The 18,146-nt window shown below is 45.1% G+C and overlaps 2 protein-coding genes across 2 annotated transcripts in view; one reads left to right on the top strand and one right to left on the bottom strand.

Moving 5' to 3' along the window:
• Window positions 1-2,873: 2,873 nt before the first annotated feature.
• GPHB5 (glycoprotein hormone subunit beta 5) lies at window positions 2,874-5,108 on the top strand. The gene is made up of 2 exons (XM_014871366.2): window positions 2,874-3,077; window positions 4,837-5,108. Exons 1-2 carry the CDS (start codon window positions 2,874-2,876, stop codon window positions 5,023-5,025), a joined length of 393 nt encoding a protein of 130 aa, XP_014726852.1. The 3' UTR covers window positions 5,026-5,108.
• A 4,849-nt stretch (window positions 5,109-9,957) lies between these two features.
• Window positions 9,958-18,146, bottom strand: part of RHOJ (ras homolog family member J) — a 59,652-nt gene continuing 51,463 nt past the window's right edge. The window contains exon 5 of the mRNA XM_014871365.2: window positions 9,958-17,590. Within this exon, the coding sequence (XP_014726851.1) occupies window positions 17,444-17,590 (147 nt within the window). The 3' untranslated portion in view covers window positions 9,958-17,443. The remainder of the gene's footprint in view (window positions 17,591-18,146) is intronic.

Raw genomic sequence — 18,146 nt, forward strand, 5'->3', positions numbered from 1 at the left:
ATGACCTCGAGCCATGGCTTATTCACCCTGAAAAAGGGAGAGCACCGTTGTGTTGAACCTCGTTTGGTCCTGAATGGTTCAATATCTCATTCCCTCAAAGGCAATTTGCTGTTTTCCATAGCTCATACTCCAGAAAGCCTGAATGCAATCCATCAGAAGTATGTATTGGATATTTGTAAGGTAAATTAACAAGATCATAGTAGTCACTGCTTCATATTTGATAAGATGCATGTTCTGAACATCAGCAGATGATGTTTTGCTTGGTTGTCGTGTTTTTTTTCTCTACTCTTTTTTTGCTCTCTACTCATTTTGTTTTCCCCTCTCAAACATTGTAGAATGGATTTTATTTGAATCAAGGTTTCTCCTGTGTGTTCTATTCTCATGGCTGGGTTGTATTGCTGTGGCTGCCTCTGACAGCATCATCCTGAGGGGTCCATAATCCCTGACATCTGCCCTGTCTTTTCTGGATTTTTCTGGTTGCTGGAGCTGGGAACTCACCATCCATCCATGGTGGAAAGGAAGGGAGGTGACTTTCTCCAGGCCACTGTGTCATCTTATGGCTGCAATTCTCTCTCCCACTCATCTTTTATGAACTCACTGACCATTAAGTTTTTCACAGAAACAAGTTCCTCAGCTGCTCCCTGTCCTGTGGACAGCTGAAAATTGGGTTTGCACAGGGAAGGCAGAGGACATGATTTCTAAATTTCCTTTCCCAGTGGTGCTCACCTGTGTTTCAGCTGCCTGGCTCGCCAAGAGAAGAACAATTTCTTTCTTTGCAAGCTCACACCTCCTCCCCCTATCCCTTGTCCTTGCTTGTTCAGAGAAATCGAGTAAAAAAAGATCTTCTGCAGCTGACAAAGTCCAGGCATTTTTTGGTACAAATATCTGAGAAGTCTCCCTTGAGGATATTTACTTAGGACTTGTTAATTAGAGGGGTAATGATAATTTCAGTCAGCTTCCAATTCCTTTGCAAAGGTGTTGATATTCCATTATGGAAAAGAAGATCCATTTTGCCCCAGTGCATGCTCATAATTTCACTCACCAAGATACTCCTTTTTTGATCAGGTTATGAAACAATAACCTGCAAAAACAATAATTCCCTTGAAGCTAATCACTTCTGGAAAGGGGAGCCTTGCTTTACAGTCAATGACTTTGATGCCTTGGGTAGTTCAAGTAAGGATCTGCCTTGATTGACAAGACCTTTTCTATAAATTTGAGCAATCAGACATCCCAGTAGCTGCTGGGGAGATCTGTTGATCACAAACACAGAGATTGCAGTGCAAGTCTGCTGCTGCTCACTCTGACATCCTAAAACACCATCTGCAATTGAAAACTGCAGAAGGAATTCTGACTCCAACGAGTTAGGTGAGTGCATGTCTGTGTTTGCTCCCTGTCATGGCTCTGGCTCATGAATAAAGTAGCAGAATTTGCCAAAGTGGCAAAGGATGAATGTTTGATTTGTTCTGAAGTTTGTCTATTTTGCTCTGCTTATCTTCTTTTAAAAATAAGGATTTTTAGCATTATTTTACCCTGTTGAAGATTCTATATGAACATACTCTCTTTAATCACATGTAAGATTCCAGTGTATACATGGTGACATATATGATACAAACATCATGTGCTGATCTAAAACTCTGATTTAGAAAATTTAAATAATTTTGTTTAACAGGAGCCTAGAGACTCAAGCATCAGCCAGACAAATGGCAGTCCCAGCTCACTTAATTTTGGTCTGTCCAGCTGAGGACAGACCCCAGCACACACCAGTTTTTGTCCCATGTAGTAGCCGACTTTCTCAAAATTAGGTGTCAAATCTGGGTTTCAGAGATAGATGTATTTACAGGATAGATGCATTTAAATGCAATGACAGTATGTGAATTGTAAAATGGACCTTGTGGCTTAGAGCTACTTTCCAGCTCTCCTTTTTGGCAGAGGAGCTGTTCCAGAGAAGTTACTCGCTTTCTTTGCTGAGACAGAAGGTCAGCAGGTATCAGAGGGTCTTGGTGGATGCTGGGCTGCTCAGCTGTGAGGAGTTCAGGGTGCCTCTGGTCATCTTGGCCATGTCCCCCCTTGTCTGACCAGCTCTGACCACTGTCTTGGCAGCCTGGTTGGGTGTGAGCTGTGCTGAAGGGACAGCCAGCCCCTCTGGCTGCAGCCCTGGGAGGGGAATGGCACAAATCCAGTGCACAGGATGTTGGTACTGCACCTTCAGTAATACTTCTGGAGATGCTGAGATTCTAGCACAAATTCAGGGATGCTTGGCTCCCAGCTATGCAGCTGTTGGCTTTGTGTGAGCTCAGGACAACCCAAACAGGGTGACAGAAAGGCTTATGCTGCAAAACAAATCTACAATATGGAGATTTCAGTGGGGCTGGTGACTTTTCCAGGCCAACTCCCACTGCTCTGCAGGGAAAGTCTTCACACTGCTGCATTCTGTGACAGATCTTTTAACTGAGATTTTCCTTCTGGGAGTGGTGGCCACTCATTCCTCCACCTGCCCCTCTTCTCCCAGGCTGAGTGAGGATGAGTAACTGTGTTTGAAGGGAGGAAGGGCTACCCCTGCTTCAGCTGAGCCTGTCCACTTCCACTTCTTTCCTGCTGGGTCCTGATGGCTCTCTCAACCCAACCCAACCCAACCCAACCCAACTCAACCCAGCCTGATCCAACCCAACTCAACCTGGTCCAACCCAACCCAACCCAACTCAACCCAACCCAGCCTGATCCAACCCAACTCAACCCAGCCTGATCCAACCCAACTCAACCCGGTCCAACCTAACCCAAGCCAACCCAACCTGATCCAACTTAACCCAACCCAACCCAACCCAACCCAACCCAAACCAAACCAACCCAACCCCCCTCTCCCTTCTGCCTTCAGCATGAAGCTCCACTGCCTGACCCTGGGAGCTCTCCTTGTCCTGCTGCTGTCTGGCCACGGTGCCCCCACCAAGGCCTCGGCCATCGACCTGCGGACATTTGTGGGCTGTGCCGTGAGGGAATTCACCTTCCTGGCCAGGAAACCCGGCTGCCGTGGGCTCAGGATCACCACAGATGCCTGCTGGGGACGCTGTGAGACCTGGGAGGTGAGGCTGTGACCCAGGGACATCCCTAGCTGGTATTGCCCCCCGGGAAAACCCTCTAAAGACACCCACCCACAGTGTCCATGACCCCCTGGCTGCCACTGTCAGTGTTTGTTGTTGGTTGTCCCCTCCCTCCTCCCACTGCCCCAAAGGGGAATGGAAGCCTTGTGATTATATTAATGAAGCATTTGTGTAATGCTCTTACTACACAGTCTGAAAGCCTCTTACAGCTTGAACACTTAAGGAGAGGGGGGCTTTATTACTTCACTTGAAAAAAAAGTATTCCTTGGAGATTAAGATGGAGCTCCCGACTGATGGGTAATATATTTTGTTCCAAAAAGCAAATCCCAAAGATAATGTCTGTTTCTAATTTGGTCCGGTTTTAAGTCACAGCCCTGTATAAAAATGAAGTACTTAAGTTTTAGGGGTGTACAGAGGGAGAAAGAAAGAGCATAAGTACATCCACACACATGCCAGAGAACAAGTTTCTGACTGTGCTGTTCTGCAACTGGAAAGCTCAAGGGGCCAATCCCAGTTTAATTTATTCAGAAAACCTCGAATAACTCAGAGGGATTTTGTCCACATGAAAACAAGGACTCTACTAAGTGACCAGAGGGGGAGCCAGGGTCAGTGTGCTAGCTCGGACTCCCCTTCTTCATGACTTAGTGGGATAAGGTGGAAAAAGCCACCAGTGGCCAGATTCCATGCTGGGATGAGTGAGGTTCCTTTGAGGGATCTCTTGAGCCCTGCTTCCCCCTACTCCCAAGCTCCTCTGGCAGCTCAGACCTTGCAGCCTCTCCTGCTGTATTGCTGCACCCTGGGGTGTAGTTCAGCTGAATGCACCTGGCTCTGGGTTCAACAGCTTCCAGAAGGCACCACGATGTGTTTGGATGGGGGCTCTGTAAGAGGGAGGGTGTCTGCACCTCTTGCTGAAATGTTGCCCTTGTTCTCTCCCACTCCGTCCTTCTTGGTTTCCAGGGAGAGGTCTTTGCACAGCAGAAAAAAATTAGAATATCTCTTGGCTGTGTTACCTTAGGCAGTGGGCTCCCATTCCTGCGTGTGCTGCCCATTCCTGGAGTCCTTGGAAAATGTGTGTCCCTGTTAAGGAGAAACTGATTTTTCAGCAGGACCAATGCCACTGTGATACCACATAGCAGTGTGGGTTTCAAGGCCTTCAGGCTCCCATGGCTGAGATCTCTTGCCAAGCTGATTTTCTCAGGAGGAACTGCAGACTTCTATGCTGGCTGCTGTGCTGAGGGCTGTCCCCACAGTGTGCAGCATTGGGATTTTTGGGAAGTGCAGCCTGACAGGGAAGACAGGTCTGGCTGAGAAAAAACCCCAGCATTTGGCACCTGGATGCACCCCTTCTCTTGGGCAGCTTGTGCACATGAAGGGTTTCCAGCAGAATGTGTTTAATGGAAAACCAATGCTTTTGGAAGAAAGCAGCTGCTTTTGGCAGTGTTTGGTCAAAACACTCATACTCTGCTAAAAACCAGCTTTTGGGATAATCTTTTGTCTTCCTTCAAGCATATTTCAAATGGAGCTTTATGCTTTAAACAAACTGAAACACATTCATGCACCCACTCCCCTCCATGGCAGGGCTCCAAGAGGAAAGTGTTGAAGGATGTAGCTTAAAATTTATTTCCATGGCCCCTTCCACCTGATCCAGTAGCTCCTCTATTTACACAAAATCCCTTGAGGAAACTGAGGCTCCAGGTGTTTGTCTTGCACCTTGCCTGAGGCCAGCATTTCTCCTGCACAGAAGCCGATCCTGGAGCCGCCCTACATCGAGTCCCACCACAGGATCTGCACCTACAACGAGACCAGGATGGTGACAGTGAAGCTGCCCAGGTGTGCCCCCGGCGTGGACCCCTTCTACACGTACCCAGTGGCCATCCGCTGTGACTGTGACATCTGCTCCACTGCCACCACCGAGTGTGAGACATACTGACCTCGAGGGGATGAATCCTCCCCCAGCTTCATGCCCTCGGTACCTCCAGCCTTCTGGAGGGTGTAAAGCAGCCCAGAACTTGATCTCGCCCTGTAATGCTCCTAATCACTGACTTTTCTGGGCAGATGAGGCTTAATCCCCTCTCCTTGTGCTGCTCAAAGCATTATTGCTCTAGAAACCCACAGCCTTACAATAGTAAATCCCATGGTAAAAAGAAATGTTGCAGTTTCGCTTCCTTCTCATGAGTTTTTCACTCTGTGTGACCTTTCTCCCTGCACGAAGTGTACATGGACAGACCAGTCAAGGGGTTTGGAAACTTCCCACAAAGGCACTGCCTCCTCCATAGCAGCCTCATTCATCTGGGGTTTAGCTTCTTCCCAGTAACATAAATGCAGTTACCAGCACTTCCACCACCTCCCCCTCCCACCCCCATTAGTTAATCTTACCCTGCAGTCATTCAGGAGTAACAGTGAAAGAAAAAGGTCTCAAGGCCAATGAAATGGAAATAAATATTCAGATCAGTACTTTGAAATTAGGGAGAATGCATACTCAGCCCTGACTCAGCCAAGGACTTAAGCTCATGATTAAGTGTTTTGCTTAAAATCAGTGGACTTTTACAGTTAAGCATGTATTTCGGTGCTTTGCTTAATTGGAGCTATTGTGTTGGAAAAAAAAAAAAAAATTACCTCACAAGGGACAGTCCTGAAAAAAAAGAAAAAAAGAGAGAAACACATTAAATGTGCAGAACCATCTGCTTTTGTCCAGGGATTGGAGGGGAAATGGCTTCACGTGGGCTCAGCGAGGCTCTGCAGAGCCCAAGGCATCTCTCCTGACAATTTCCAGAGTCAGAGGGACCAAGCCAAAATGCAACGTTCATGGATTGGTCTCAGTGAGCCCTTGGCTGAGCTGGTGGGAAAGAGGGGGCTAAGGAAGGGTGTTCCCACAGTTCCCTGAGCTGCTCAGCTCCATGGAGACCTGCTCCTCTGAGGGTGCACTCAGAGCTGGGGAATGGCCAGATGTGCTTGCAGGAAATCTGTGGAGTGTCCAGTAATGGTGGGTGAGACAAGTCCAGCACAGGAAAGAGAGCAGACGTTCCACAGGACACTTCACACCTCCTCAGACCTGCTCTTTACAAACCAGGGGGACACCTGGGGGCTGCCACAGGAGCCCCTGTGTCCACAGCCACACTAATGCCTTTGTTCCCTGGCTCCCACCTGCAGGAGGACACATTCACATTCATCCAGCACTTCTCCCCCGAGCAAAATGGGAAATTAAGTGAAGGAAGGAAGATTTGCCAAGTGGGAGAGGCCCACAGGAGCACACAAAACAGAGACACCTTCTCACATATCCATTAGGAGAGAATTGCTGCTCAGAGTAATACCTGCACCTGTTTTCCCCCTCTCAGTGCCTTGTCTCCTGGATGCAGTCACCTTCATTGACAGGGATGCGTGCTTGAAACTTCCCCAGGTGTCCTATCCACACTGAGACAGATTAAATTTAACCTGTAATTTATCAGCTCATACCATTTTTTTTTTATCTGTAAAAGCTGTAGTATGACTGGGTAGGAAGAAGGTGATTTTATCACCCTACCTTCTGTAATTCTGAATAGAGACTGCTATGTCCAACAGCAGCAGGAGCAGTTTTCTTTGCTGATGGGGAGTTTAACTATCCTTTAAAAAGTCCTCATGTTTTGCTTCAAATTGCACCTCACAATCGCTCTGATTTTGTCAATTGGCGTTACAGTTATTATGGGAAACCTGAAAATCGTTTTGTGTTCTTAATAAACCTCAAAACTGTAGTGTGAAAGCAATTTAAAGCAACGTGTCCTTCTTCTTTTGTGTGCAGAGATTTCTCACGTAGAATATCTATAAGCTCCTACAAACTCTTTGCCGGAGCTGTGAACACCTGCAAAACATCTCCTTGGTGTGAAATCATTTCCTTCACTGGATTTCTCTGATGGAGTCTGGCTGTGCTGCAGTCTCAGGATTAGAGGCAGGGTTAGAAAGTGGCAAACTTCCTTTCTTTGCAGCCAGCAGGAAATCAGGGACACGGTGAGACAGTAGAAACCTCAGCAAGTGATCAGAACAAAACACTGCAGGGTGGGAAAAGGGCTTTGACTGATGCAGCCAGACTGGGGAGCAGGAGGGGGAGGTGGGAAGGATGTACTGACTGAAAACAAGTCAGCAAAAGGCCACTTTGAGAAGATTTTTCAAGGAGGAGAGCAAAAGAGATGCTGTGGATCTGCCCTGAGTGACAGAAGTCCAATCAACACCAGATTGCAAATGTGGAACTTTCCCCCCAGAAATTATTACACTAGTAGGTCTTAATTCTGTTAATTTCACATTTATTTTCATACTGAAAATCACAGAATACTTTGAGTTGTTTCTAGTCCAGCCTGCATGCAAAGAGCAGGAACATCTTCCACTAGACCAGATTCCTCAGAGCCCTGCCCAACCTCACCTAGAATGTTCCCAAGGATGGGACATTCACCACCTCTCTAGCCAGTGTTTCTCCATCCTCACTGAAAAAGCTTCTTGTATAAACCACCCCTCTTTTTGTTTAAAACCATCACTCCTTGTCCTCTCACGGCTTGTGACCAGGTCTTTAGTTTTCACATCCTTAAAGCTGCAGCTGGGGTGGTATGTCCTGCTCAGAATTTGTAGGCAGTGAACACAGCCCATGTATTTCAGAGCATGAGAAACTTCTTCCCAGGCAAACATCACCTCCTCGGGAGCAATTAATAAAGCCATGGATTTAGATCTCACACCCAACCTGTCCAAAGCAGTTGAACAGCTTGTCTGCCTTTAGAATGTTTTTGGTGTTTGCAAGGAGTGTTTGTCACAATGGCCATGACACCTCAGGTATTCTCCCTCCCGTGAAAAGCAATGGATTTCTTTGTGCCTCAGTTTCCCTTTTGAACACTGGGACTGATGCTACAGATTATTTTTTCCTCTCTACAGTGTGTTTTGGATTGTACAGGCTGCAAGACCCCTAGTGACCAGTCACATCTGTATCCTGCAGTGCACTCAGTGCCTCTGGTTTATTGTAGGTCATTTAACCTGAACAACAATTGTCACTGCCATGCAGTGCTTTGATTTGTCAAGATACTCTCCTGTTCTAGTCCACTGGCCCTGGAAGCTCAGCTCCCCTGCAGCTGCTGTGCCAGCCCAAAGGACCATGCCAGAAATCTGTATTTTACCCCACCTACAGAGCTGAGTAGCCATGAGAGTCCCCAGAGGGATGTTCCCTGTACTCACTGGATTTCTGTTTGGGAGCCAGGACAGGCAGCTGCTCTTGCTCTCATTGTACTCACATGAAAATGCTGGAACCCAGAAACCTGGGAGTTTTGAGCTTTCTGTGCTCTCTAACACTGACCCCCTGGAGAACACTGCTTTTGACCTGAGGCCTTGGAGAAGACTTCCAAATTTGAGTGATGGAGTTAAAATCATGGGTGTGTAGTTGGAATAAAAGTGTGTAATTTCACATGGTGAAAGATTTCGAATTTGGGATTTTTAGAATTTAGTAATATGTATGGGACAAGATGGAGTATTTTGGGTGGTTTCTCTTTCTGTCTTCTTCCTTCTTCTTCATGATTTCAGGTAATAGTTTCTGGTTGGACAGTCAGTGCTGCACTGCAGGTCATAGGAGTTCAGTTATTGGGTTAAAAGTATAAATAATATAGGTATTAATTCTCTGTTGGACTGTTTAGCTTTAAGAGACCTTGTAACTAGCTAGATTCAGCTCCATTTTGCTCACTTCTAGCTGGTAACTGAAAGTGTTGCAGAACTCTCTGTACTTTGGATAAGATTTAATAAACAACCAAGTCCAAACACGAGAAATTTGTCTCCTTCGTGTTTTTAATCCTGACTCCGAGTGAAGACAAAAGAAAATGAAGACAAACCACTAATTAGGTGGTGCAGTTAACCCATTTATGAAAACATTGGAACCAGTGCCCTAGGTCAGAGCAAAGCCTATTCACCCACGGTGCTGCCAGGGACTGTGGCCAGCCGTGGGAATTCAGGGAAATGGGAAAGCATCAGGGCTGCCTGGAGGTATCCTTCCCTTGGCTCCATCCACCCAGCCTTACCTGGCAGCAATTTAGGATTTTCCTGCTTTGGGGGATGCCTTTGGCATGTTGCTGTTAACCCCAGACATGTGGGTCCTCCGTGCCACTTCTTCCCAGATAAAGTCAGGCCATGGAGAGTCTGGTGAGTAACACCACCTTCCTCTGGGGGAAGGTGAATAAAATATATTCCAGGCTATATGCTGTGCCCTCTTGGATTGTCCTGGCTCCTCTGAGGATTTATCCATTTATAGCAGCCAGGGATTTGGGCTGCAGTGCCTTTTTATTAGGAATAAACCTTGATACGATTTGTCTTTTCTCTGCAAGTGCTCCAGGCAGGGCTAGTTAAACCTGCTGAGGTTCACAAGCTGCAGGAATATTAAAAGAGCCTTCCTGTGGTGAAACTTGCTTGGGTCCAATCAAGATGAAGGATGTTGTTCAGGAATGGCAGGATTTCTAGGGCTTAACTTGAAGACCAGACCAGCTGGTCAATGAGATTGCTTCTGGTCTTGAAACGAATTTTAATGAACAGCTGGGTAACAAAGGCACTTTTTAATTTTTTTTTTTTTTTTTTTTACTTTATTTTGTTATTTTTTAAAAAAACAAGATCCACATCTCTGCACTGAATCCCTGGAAGACTGGAACCACTCATATTCTTGTTTCCAGACCAGCAAAGCTTCTTCATCACCATAAGCCTTTCACTTCCCCTCCTGACTCCTCCTGCCCTGGCTGCTGGACCACAGGGTGCTCAGCTCGCCATCTTCCTTGCCAATATGCTGGTAGGTGTTTCTCCTACCTGAAACATCCTGCAAGGTGCATGTGATTAGCATCTGGGAAAATAAACACAACAGCACACCTCCCCTAAAAGATGCTGTCAAAATACTTCGTAATACATTTATTTCGTTAAAATAAACTATGTACAATAAATGATATTAATGTGCATTACAATATACAGTAATTACATGTTAAAAAGATGATAAAAAAGAGTACAGAATTATGTGCTGTAAATAGGAAATTAATAGTGTTTACATTATTTTTAAACTATGCAGAACACATTTGCTTGAAAACTGAATTTCCTTGGTTTGAAATTGTTTTGCTTTGAATTCTAAAGATTTGGTTAATCTTTGAAAAAAAAAGAGGCATACCACTCAAAAGTCACACATACTGTTTTAGTGCCCATCCTTTGGTTTCACCAGCTCCATATTCCAGCAATATTGCACATAGCAACTTTTAAGAGAGAAAAATGCAGTTGCTCACATCAAGTAAGTGACTCTTTGTCCTAACTGGTTAAGACCTGACTGGTGATGAGTGAGGTCCTGATTTGTGCTGAGGTCATTACATCTGCTTCACAAACTCCATCCCAATAACTTGTTGAACTGTTAGTTTTAAACATTTCTTAAGGAATAATTTTAAGTATTTCTATTAAGTAAGCACAAAAAGAAAGGAATGAAATGTCCTTGTCTTTGTGTTCTCGGGGGAGCAGACAATCTCTGTGCAGTGAAATTCCTGTATTTGTATAAGTGCATCAACATCATGACACATTAAACTGGATTCAGTTCTCCTTGCACTCCATCTCCCTGCTCCTCTCTGCAGCCTTCTTTGAAATCCTCCCAGTCTCAAGGTGCTGCTGAGCCCCAGGTACCCAGGTGTGACTTCACAGAGACACCTCCCAGCCCTTCCACCAGCCTCAGTCCATATTTTTTGGGGCACAGGGCTGCCACACCATGTCTTCCTCTGTAGCATTTCCCACCTGGCACCCTGGGCTTGGGTCACTTCTGCTCATGAGTGAAGAAGGCTTTGCCAGTGTCTTTCCCCTCTCACATAACTTTTGTTATTGCATATTAGTGAATTAATATTTACAAGCTTGGGGAGAGTTTGGGCTCATTTGCTCCATGCTGACAGGGCAGTTCTGTGCCTGCCAGGTCTGTGATGCACTTAGAGCAGCTGCCTACTTAGGGGAAAAGTACTGAGAGAGATGACATGATAGCCACACTCTGGATGTGATTTACCCACAAACTGCTTTGACAGACATCAGACAAATTTTTCTACATGTTATCAATACAAACAAATGTTGTGTTGGAAGATCTGGAAGCTGTAGACTGGTGACAACTGTTTACTCTGAATTCATTAACCTCCAATCAAAGCCAAAATTCACCAGAGTGGGTATCAGTGAGAGCTCAAACTGATCTTCACCAAAACCCCATCAAACCTGGTGTCCTGAATGGGATGAGATGAAATTAAGTGACAGCAATGAGTTTAGGGTCTTTAAGCAAAGAGAACCATATGTCTTGAATATTACACTGTTAATATAATGTAACTTCCATCTTCAGCTCAGTAGTGGTTGAACTGAGGCATTTCAGGTCCAGCCTCCAAAAGTGAGATCAGCAAAGTCTCCTTTCAGGAGTCCTTAACCAGCAGCCAGAAGGTATAAAAGGTTCTTGGACCTGGCTCAGTGTGTCTGTGTGCTCAAAGCTTGGTCAGACAAAACAAAAGGTCAGAAAAGGAGGAAATATAAAGACTCTCAAACATTTTCCACATTAGCCATGTGTGGACCCACTGAAATTTTCCATTTGCCTCCATGAGTATTGAAAAGAAGCCAACATAGAGCATCTTTGAAAATCCCACCATACCATTATAGTTAGAAACAGCCAAACACTGCATTATGGTCTGTACAATCTGGAAAAGGATGGGAATCCATATTTTCCAAGTTATTTTTCACCACTGACAGCAATTCACATGATTTTTTGCTTGTTGCTCTGGGTTTCTGAACTAATTAATGAGCTTCTGACTCTTCTCGCTGTTAAGGTGTGGCTCCTGGAACTGCCCAAGAGAACAGATTTTTGTTCCCATGTTCCTGAAAGCTTTAACTGAAACAAAAAAAAAGAGAATTTGAAGATCTTCTTTTGTTCTTCTAGTTATGGGCGTCCTCTTAACATCTTCAAGTGAAAAGGTTTATTTTTAAAAGGAAAAAAATCAAGGTTTAGGATCAAACTGACTAATTGTTGCTCTGGGCCCTGATTTTGCAGCTCTCCCCCGAAGCAGAAGTGATTCTGTTGCATTCACAACTTCTTAATTGGTGATTTTGTCCTGACTTTTTGATGCAAAAATATTTCTATTCCTGTTTTGTTTTGATAGGTGAAGACAGCTGAGATCACAAGGCACTACCGAAATCAGTGGGAGGCTTTTTCCTGCTCTCAGATGGTCTTTATTCACAAAGAGGAAAATAAACATTCATAGTGGAAATTCGTCTTCATTTCTGCAAAGAGCTCAAATGTGCCTAGAAGTTATCTGACGTAGGTCACTCCATGCTCACCTCCTGTCACAGCAGATGCTCCTCCAGTCCCATAGAGTTGTGAACCAACAAAATGTTCTGTTATTTCCAGATTTTCCTTTTTTAATGTAGGATAAAACAACATTACAGGTCTTCCTCATGGAAAAAGAAAATACATGGAGAAAGGCATGTACAGCCAGATTCCTGCATTCTACCTCTTTGTTTAACAAATGGTCCCTGGGCCAAGGTGAGCACATGGATTGCTTTGTTGGAGAAGACAAATGTGCTTTTAGACAAATTGATGCCACTGCAGATTATTTTTAATCCAGATGAGGTTTGGTGAGTCAAGAGGTATTTGTTGTGTCACCTGGGGAAAAAAGGCACAGGAAGATGGCATGGGCTCTAGGCAAGCTATAAAAGCAGATTGGCATCTTCCATATATGAATTAAAGAGAGAGAGAGGCTGCCCAGGGAAGTGATTGAGTCACCATTCCTGAAGGTATTCAAAAGAACACAGGCCACCAACACTGGAGTGGCTGGAAGAGGTTTTCTGGTAAATAAACTACAAGGAAAGATCACCAATCAGCCTCCCTCATCACCTGAGCAGTGCCAGTGGGATTGAATGAGATGAACAACTTGGAGGCAGTTCCTTGTGAAGTGAGATTCTCTTCAGTATGAGGAGGATGCCCAAAATCTGTCCCTTCAATAAAAGTATTTGGAATAACTTTATTTCCTACTAAGATGCAGTGCTATATTTAATTCTGTGTCTCTTTTGAAAGATTTGAGTGCTTCAAAAGTGAAAAAAGGTGAGAAATATCGATGTCAGCTGCTGAAATTATTATTTTGATTATCATACTGGACTTGGGGTGAATTCTGTACCTACACAGGGCATTTATCCAGTTGAACAAATGAACAAATGAAAAATCTGAGTGGGGTTAGAACCTTGTTTCTGCCTTCTCCCCAACTTTTCAGAGCTCTGGAGGGCACAGGAGTGAGTTTTTGTGGGACCTCCTTCAAGTCATGCTGGAAGTGGCAGGGCTGTGCCAGTTCCACTGTCCTGGTGTTTTCACAGGGCTCTGAAGGGCAGAGGCAGCTGTAGGAGGTTTTAATGTGATAGCAACTCTCTGAAGAATTGACATCTCTCTCAAATACCTCGAATATCTCCTTGCAGGGGTCTGCTGGAAAATACTTTGGGAACTCTTAGAAACTGCAGCTTCAGGGTAAGAGCGCTTGGTGGAACAGGAGGGTTTCAGAAGAGGCCAAAGGAGATGGGTGTTACAGGATCCAGCAAGTTTCCTGTAAGTTGTGAGTGCTTTAGAAATGACAGCAGGCTATTAGCAAAGGCAGCTCTGTCAGGAAAGACTTTGACATCAGCTGCATTAAGGGGACGTTGTCAAATAAGTTCCAGGGATGGTTTCTGACCTTTATGACTCTCCTTAACAGTGTTCCTTTTAAGGTGAAATTGGGATCTGATTTCTAGCTCATCTCACAGTGAGTAAACCCATCTCCCTTCACCTGGCAGTCCTCTATCGATTTTCTTTCCTCATTACTAATGGTTCTTGAAAATAACTTGAAGTTTATATCTGTGGCCTTATGCCTGCACTTGCTCTATGTCTGGTGTTGTGGTTTTTCTGAAAATAAGCTTTACTGCCTCTTCACACACCATCTGTTGCTTTTAAAAAAGGCATTAGGTATGACTTGCCAGATAGTCAATGACTCTCCTTACATCTGCCTACAATCCCTTTCTAAAGCCTCATGGCCTGTGCTGTCCCTGCCTCCCCAAAAAATAGTATAACAGGGCAGATCCTTGGGAAATTGCCACATTTCATGGGCAGGTGTGTGTACATAACCTAACACAGGAATAATGTTTATGAGACCTGCATTAAACATGGCTTTTCAAAAAACATTTATTTTTGATGGAAGAAAAATTTTTAAAAAATGGAATGCAGGGGCCATTTCTCAGTGGATTATGACCACTCTCCCGCTCTTGCAGCTCCCAGAATTCAAATTATGGCCAAAATCAGTTTGAAAAATGAAATTTTTCTGCCTCACAAGGTTGACGTGCTCCATTTTGTAAATGCAAAGAAACCCCTGCTTAACCTTAACGCTTCTTGTATGAATATTAACATTTTTCTATCTGCTTCCTTTATGCAAGGATTTGTTCAGGATGCTGCATTAGGACAGCAGCATTTTAGCTTCTCTATCACCATATGTTTTGTAGTTAATTTTCCTCAAACCACTGCAGTTACATTAATGCTACAATTTCCCACTTGGTTTTTGATTTTACTGCCAATCCTGTGCCATTCTATTAAGATTAACAATCACCCCTGGTACTCAGTGGCAAAAACCAATTTGATTACTTGTGGCTTTCCCTGATGCATGCCAGGGTGCTCCATTTCACTTTTCCAGTGTGCTTGTTATGTTAGGATGAGCTCAGCTGTCACTCTGGATTTTCTATTTCCTCCATTTCCACATTTTTTGAAGCTCTAAGAAAACCAGGCAGCTCCAACATGAGCACTTGCATTGTGCTTCAGCTAAACCAGACTTCACCTTCCTCCACTAGAGACTCATACATCACTCTCCAGCAACCTCCATAAGCTAAAACAATCATCCTAATTAATCTCCACTGAAGTAAAAGGCAGCACAGTGCAGTTATAATTTCCCTGAAATCTGTTAAAGGCTTTTTTTTGTTGTTGTTGTTGTTTCAGTGGACTTCTAGTCATGTTGTAAACCTAAATATTAATTTGTTTAATTCATGCCTAGTTCTCCTCATACTTCTCTAATATATTTTTTCATGTTACAGTTCAGCTGATAGACAGTGTCCTCACTGCTCTGCCTGGGGATGGACACAAACTCTGTGGCATGGCCTGGACCCCTGCACCTCACTGAGCTGGGCTTTAGCAGCCAGGCCATCTGAAGTAAATGCCTGGGACACAATAAAACCAAACAGAAAACAGGCACAAAAATCAGCAGCAATGAGGAGAACTTGTCTGTCTCAGGTATGGCACAGCTGTGTTTTCATCCATGTTTGTGTGCAAGGGGAAAGGGATGGTGAGTGAAAGGCACTGGGTAAAAAAAAGAGCAAAGTATTTGCCTCGAGTCAGGTGGCTTTTGTAAGAGGGAATTGTTGATTTCTACCCAGAAATCTTTTAGGGTGTCAGAGCTGGTTTCTGTAGCTGTCCATGGTAAACTGGGGCTGGAATTGGACGATCTTTGAGGTCCCTTCCAACCCAAACCATTCTACAATTGTATGAAGTCGAGTTTGTGCTGAAGGAGGAGCTCAGATCCATTAGCCTGGTCCTGCTGCAGGACTGGGCACTGCACCAAGCTTGGTCCCTCGGTCCTGCTGCTGCCACCCATCACTCTGGGCAGCACCAGGGCTGGGGTTCCCTGCTTCGTCTGGTGGCAGGAGTGTTCTCAGTCAGGACACTGTGCTTCCCAAGAGGAGAGGGCTGCCAGTCTGGTGGGATGGGGTGCAGGAGGGAGCTGGGTCTGTGCCCCCAGGCTGGGAGGATGCTCTGCTGTCACCTGCTCCCTCCCATTGCTTCTGGACATGCTGGCTTCAGACTCAGCTTTAGCAAGGAGTTACATCTTCAAATCTGTGTGTGCTGGTGCTGTGATTTCCTGCTTGGGGACGAAACCCATGACAAGCCAGTCTCATGGCACTGCCAGGGTACCCAGAGGCAGCTTCAGGTGACAAGAGGTAACCCTTGGAGTTCACCTTGGAGTGTCTGTGTAGCTGTGATGTGCAAAGCTGCAGGATCCCCAGAGATGCTTCAGTGAAAAGGCACAATTCCCAGCAGCAAGAGGAGATCACAGGAGCTTCCCTTCCCCTCTGGGCTGGACTTCCCACCTCCCTGCTGCTGGCTGCAGCATCATCTGCCACTGGTGGAAAAGCCCACTCCTGAGGACAGCAGCCACTCTGCAGCTGGCACAGCTCTCTCTGTGAAGATGGAAAATGGGAGCAGAGAGAGAAGAAACCAATGGGAGGAGGGAGGCTACAATAACTCAACAAGTTCACAACTCCACTTTGATGAGGTTTTTCACAGAAATACTTCATAAAAAAAGGATATTTTTAAGGCAATTGGATCACCTCAAAGCACTTAAAGTCAGTATGACCTTTGGCTTTATTTATTTTTTTTCTATTGGCTGTTGGGTGAGATGTAGAAATCCAGCTGATCTTTAAGATAAATTCTCTGTTGCCATGGCAATGTGTCTTGTTCTCAGTTGGAAGAGGGATTGTTTCACGCTGCTATTTCATGTCTAGGGCAATATTCTTTGGTGGCAGAATTTCTTTGTTTCAGTACATTAATGCTACAACTCTATACTTCCTTTCCCAGCTTACAGAAACATGGCTCAGCCTGAACATTCCTCTGTAAAAATACAGTTATTTGCATTTTTTTTAGTTGTAAGAACATTCCTTAAGTCTGGAGGTAAATGTTGATCCATTTTGATAGCTTGGGTGCAGCAACATCCTGATGCTGTGAAGTTTCACCATTAGGTGAAAACAAACTGGAATCACTCCACCTTTGCTTCCATGTGGTTTGAACAAACTGAAGTATCTCCTGATCTAGCAAGTCTTATGAAAGAAAAGCATTTTAAAGTACATCCTACCTATAGTGTATATCTTACATATTCGTTTTCTACAGATCTCCATGTGCTTTCAGTCAATTCAGATACAATTCCTAAGGACTGCAAATTCCTAATTTTGATCAATTCTTACTTAAGGCCACAAAAGGAGTTTCTCCTGTTTCTTTTGCCATCTTTAGCTCTTTGTTTTGTCACAAACCACCTTCACCTTATTGCTAAGGTGGGGAGCCAAGCAGGCATCCTGGTTTCTGCTGGTGCAGTCTGCAGCAGTGGGAACAGGCTGCAAAACAGCTCTGGAGGGTTAGGAAAGCACAGAGACAGGAGCTGGCCAAGGGTGATACAGCTTGGAGGTTTCACAGAACGGAGAGCTCCTATGTTTGGGTAGGAAGGACCCTTTTCTGGTCATGTTCCCCGTTTCAGTTGCATGTGACCTTCGTTGCCTTTCTAACCTGCTTGGTTTCACTGAACTCGGCTGGCTCTGCTTCCCAGGGGATGTCACACAAGGGTGCAGCATCTGTGGCACTTTGCACAGCGCCTCTTCTTCTTCTTGGGGTGGAAAATGGTCATGATTGCTTCGTCAAAGACAGTCTTAAGGCCTTTCTGTGTGAGTGCTGAGCACTCCAGATAGCACTGGGCTCCAATCTGAAAGAGAAGAGGGAAAATGAGAGTGAGGATCCACTCTTGGGAGAGACAGAGTGATGCTGTTCCAGCATCTTTCTGCATTTAGAAAGGGGTCAGATAATTTTTCTATTTTGTGTCTGGCTGTCTGTGGGATGAAGGCACAAGCTCACGTGGTCATCCTGAGCAAGAGAGCAGGAATCAGCATCACCATGACTATCTCACCACGTGGGGGTGAATGGGCTGCAGGAATTCCCTCCAGGGAGAGGGGCTGCACCCATGTTTGAGTGCTGGACCAGGAGCTTGGCCTCCTGCAGCTGGGGAGGCTTCAAGGAAATGTTGGGTTGTAGCTGAACTGCAATGGATGAGTGGGAATCCAGTTGTCTGTGCTTTTGTAAGGGAGAGGGAGGAGTTTGACAGGAGGTGACTTGACTGCAGAGAGGGGTTTGCAAATGCATCTCCTGGCAGAGCCCTGAGCAAGAAACACCTGGCTTAGATAAAATAGGCAGCCAAATCTGGTTTGATGCCCATTTGCCACCTGCTGCCTGGTGTTCCTCAATGCTTTTGTTAGAGCTTGGTC

This window comes from Sturnus vulgaris, chromosome 6 (assembly GCF_052056855.1).
Source record: "Sturnus vulgaris isolate bStuVul1 chromosome 6, bStuVul1.hap1, whole genome shotgun sequence".
Classification (NCBI taxonomy): Eukaryota; Metazoa; Chordata; class Aves; order Passeriformes; family Sturnidae; genus Sturnus; species Sturnus vulgaris.

What these genes read in the sequence shown, in the direction of transcription:
- GPHB5 (XM_014871366.2), top strand. Translation starts at nt 2,874, where the DNA reads ATGAAGCTCCACTGCCTGACCCTGGGAGCTCTCCTTGTCCTGCTGCTG. An exon ending in GACGCTGTGAGACCTGGGAG is followed by an intron (nt 3,078 to 4,836) that starts GTGAGGCTGTGA and finishes TCTCCTGCACAG; the next exon opens with AAGCCGATCCTGGAGCCGCC.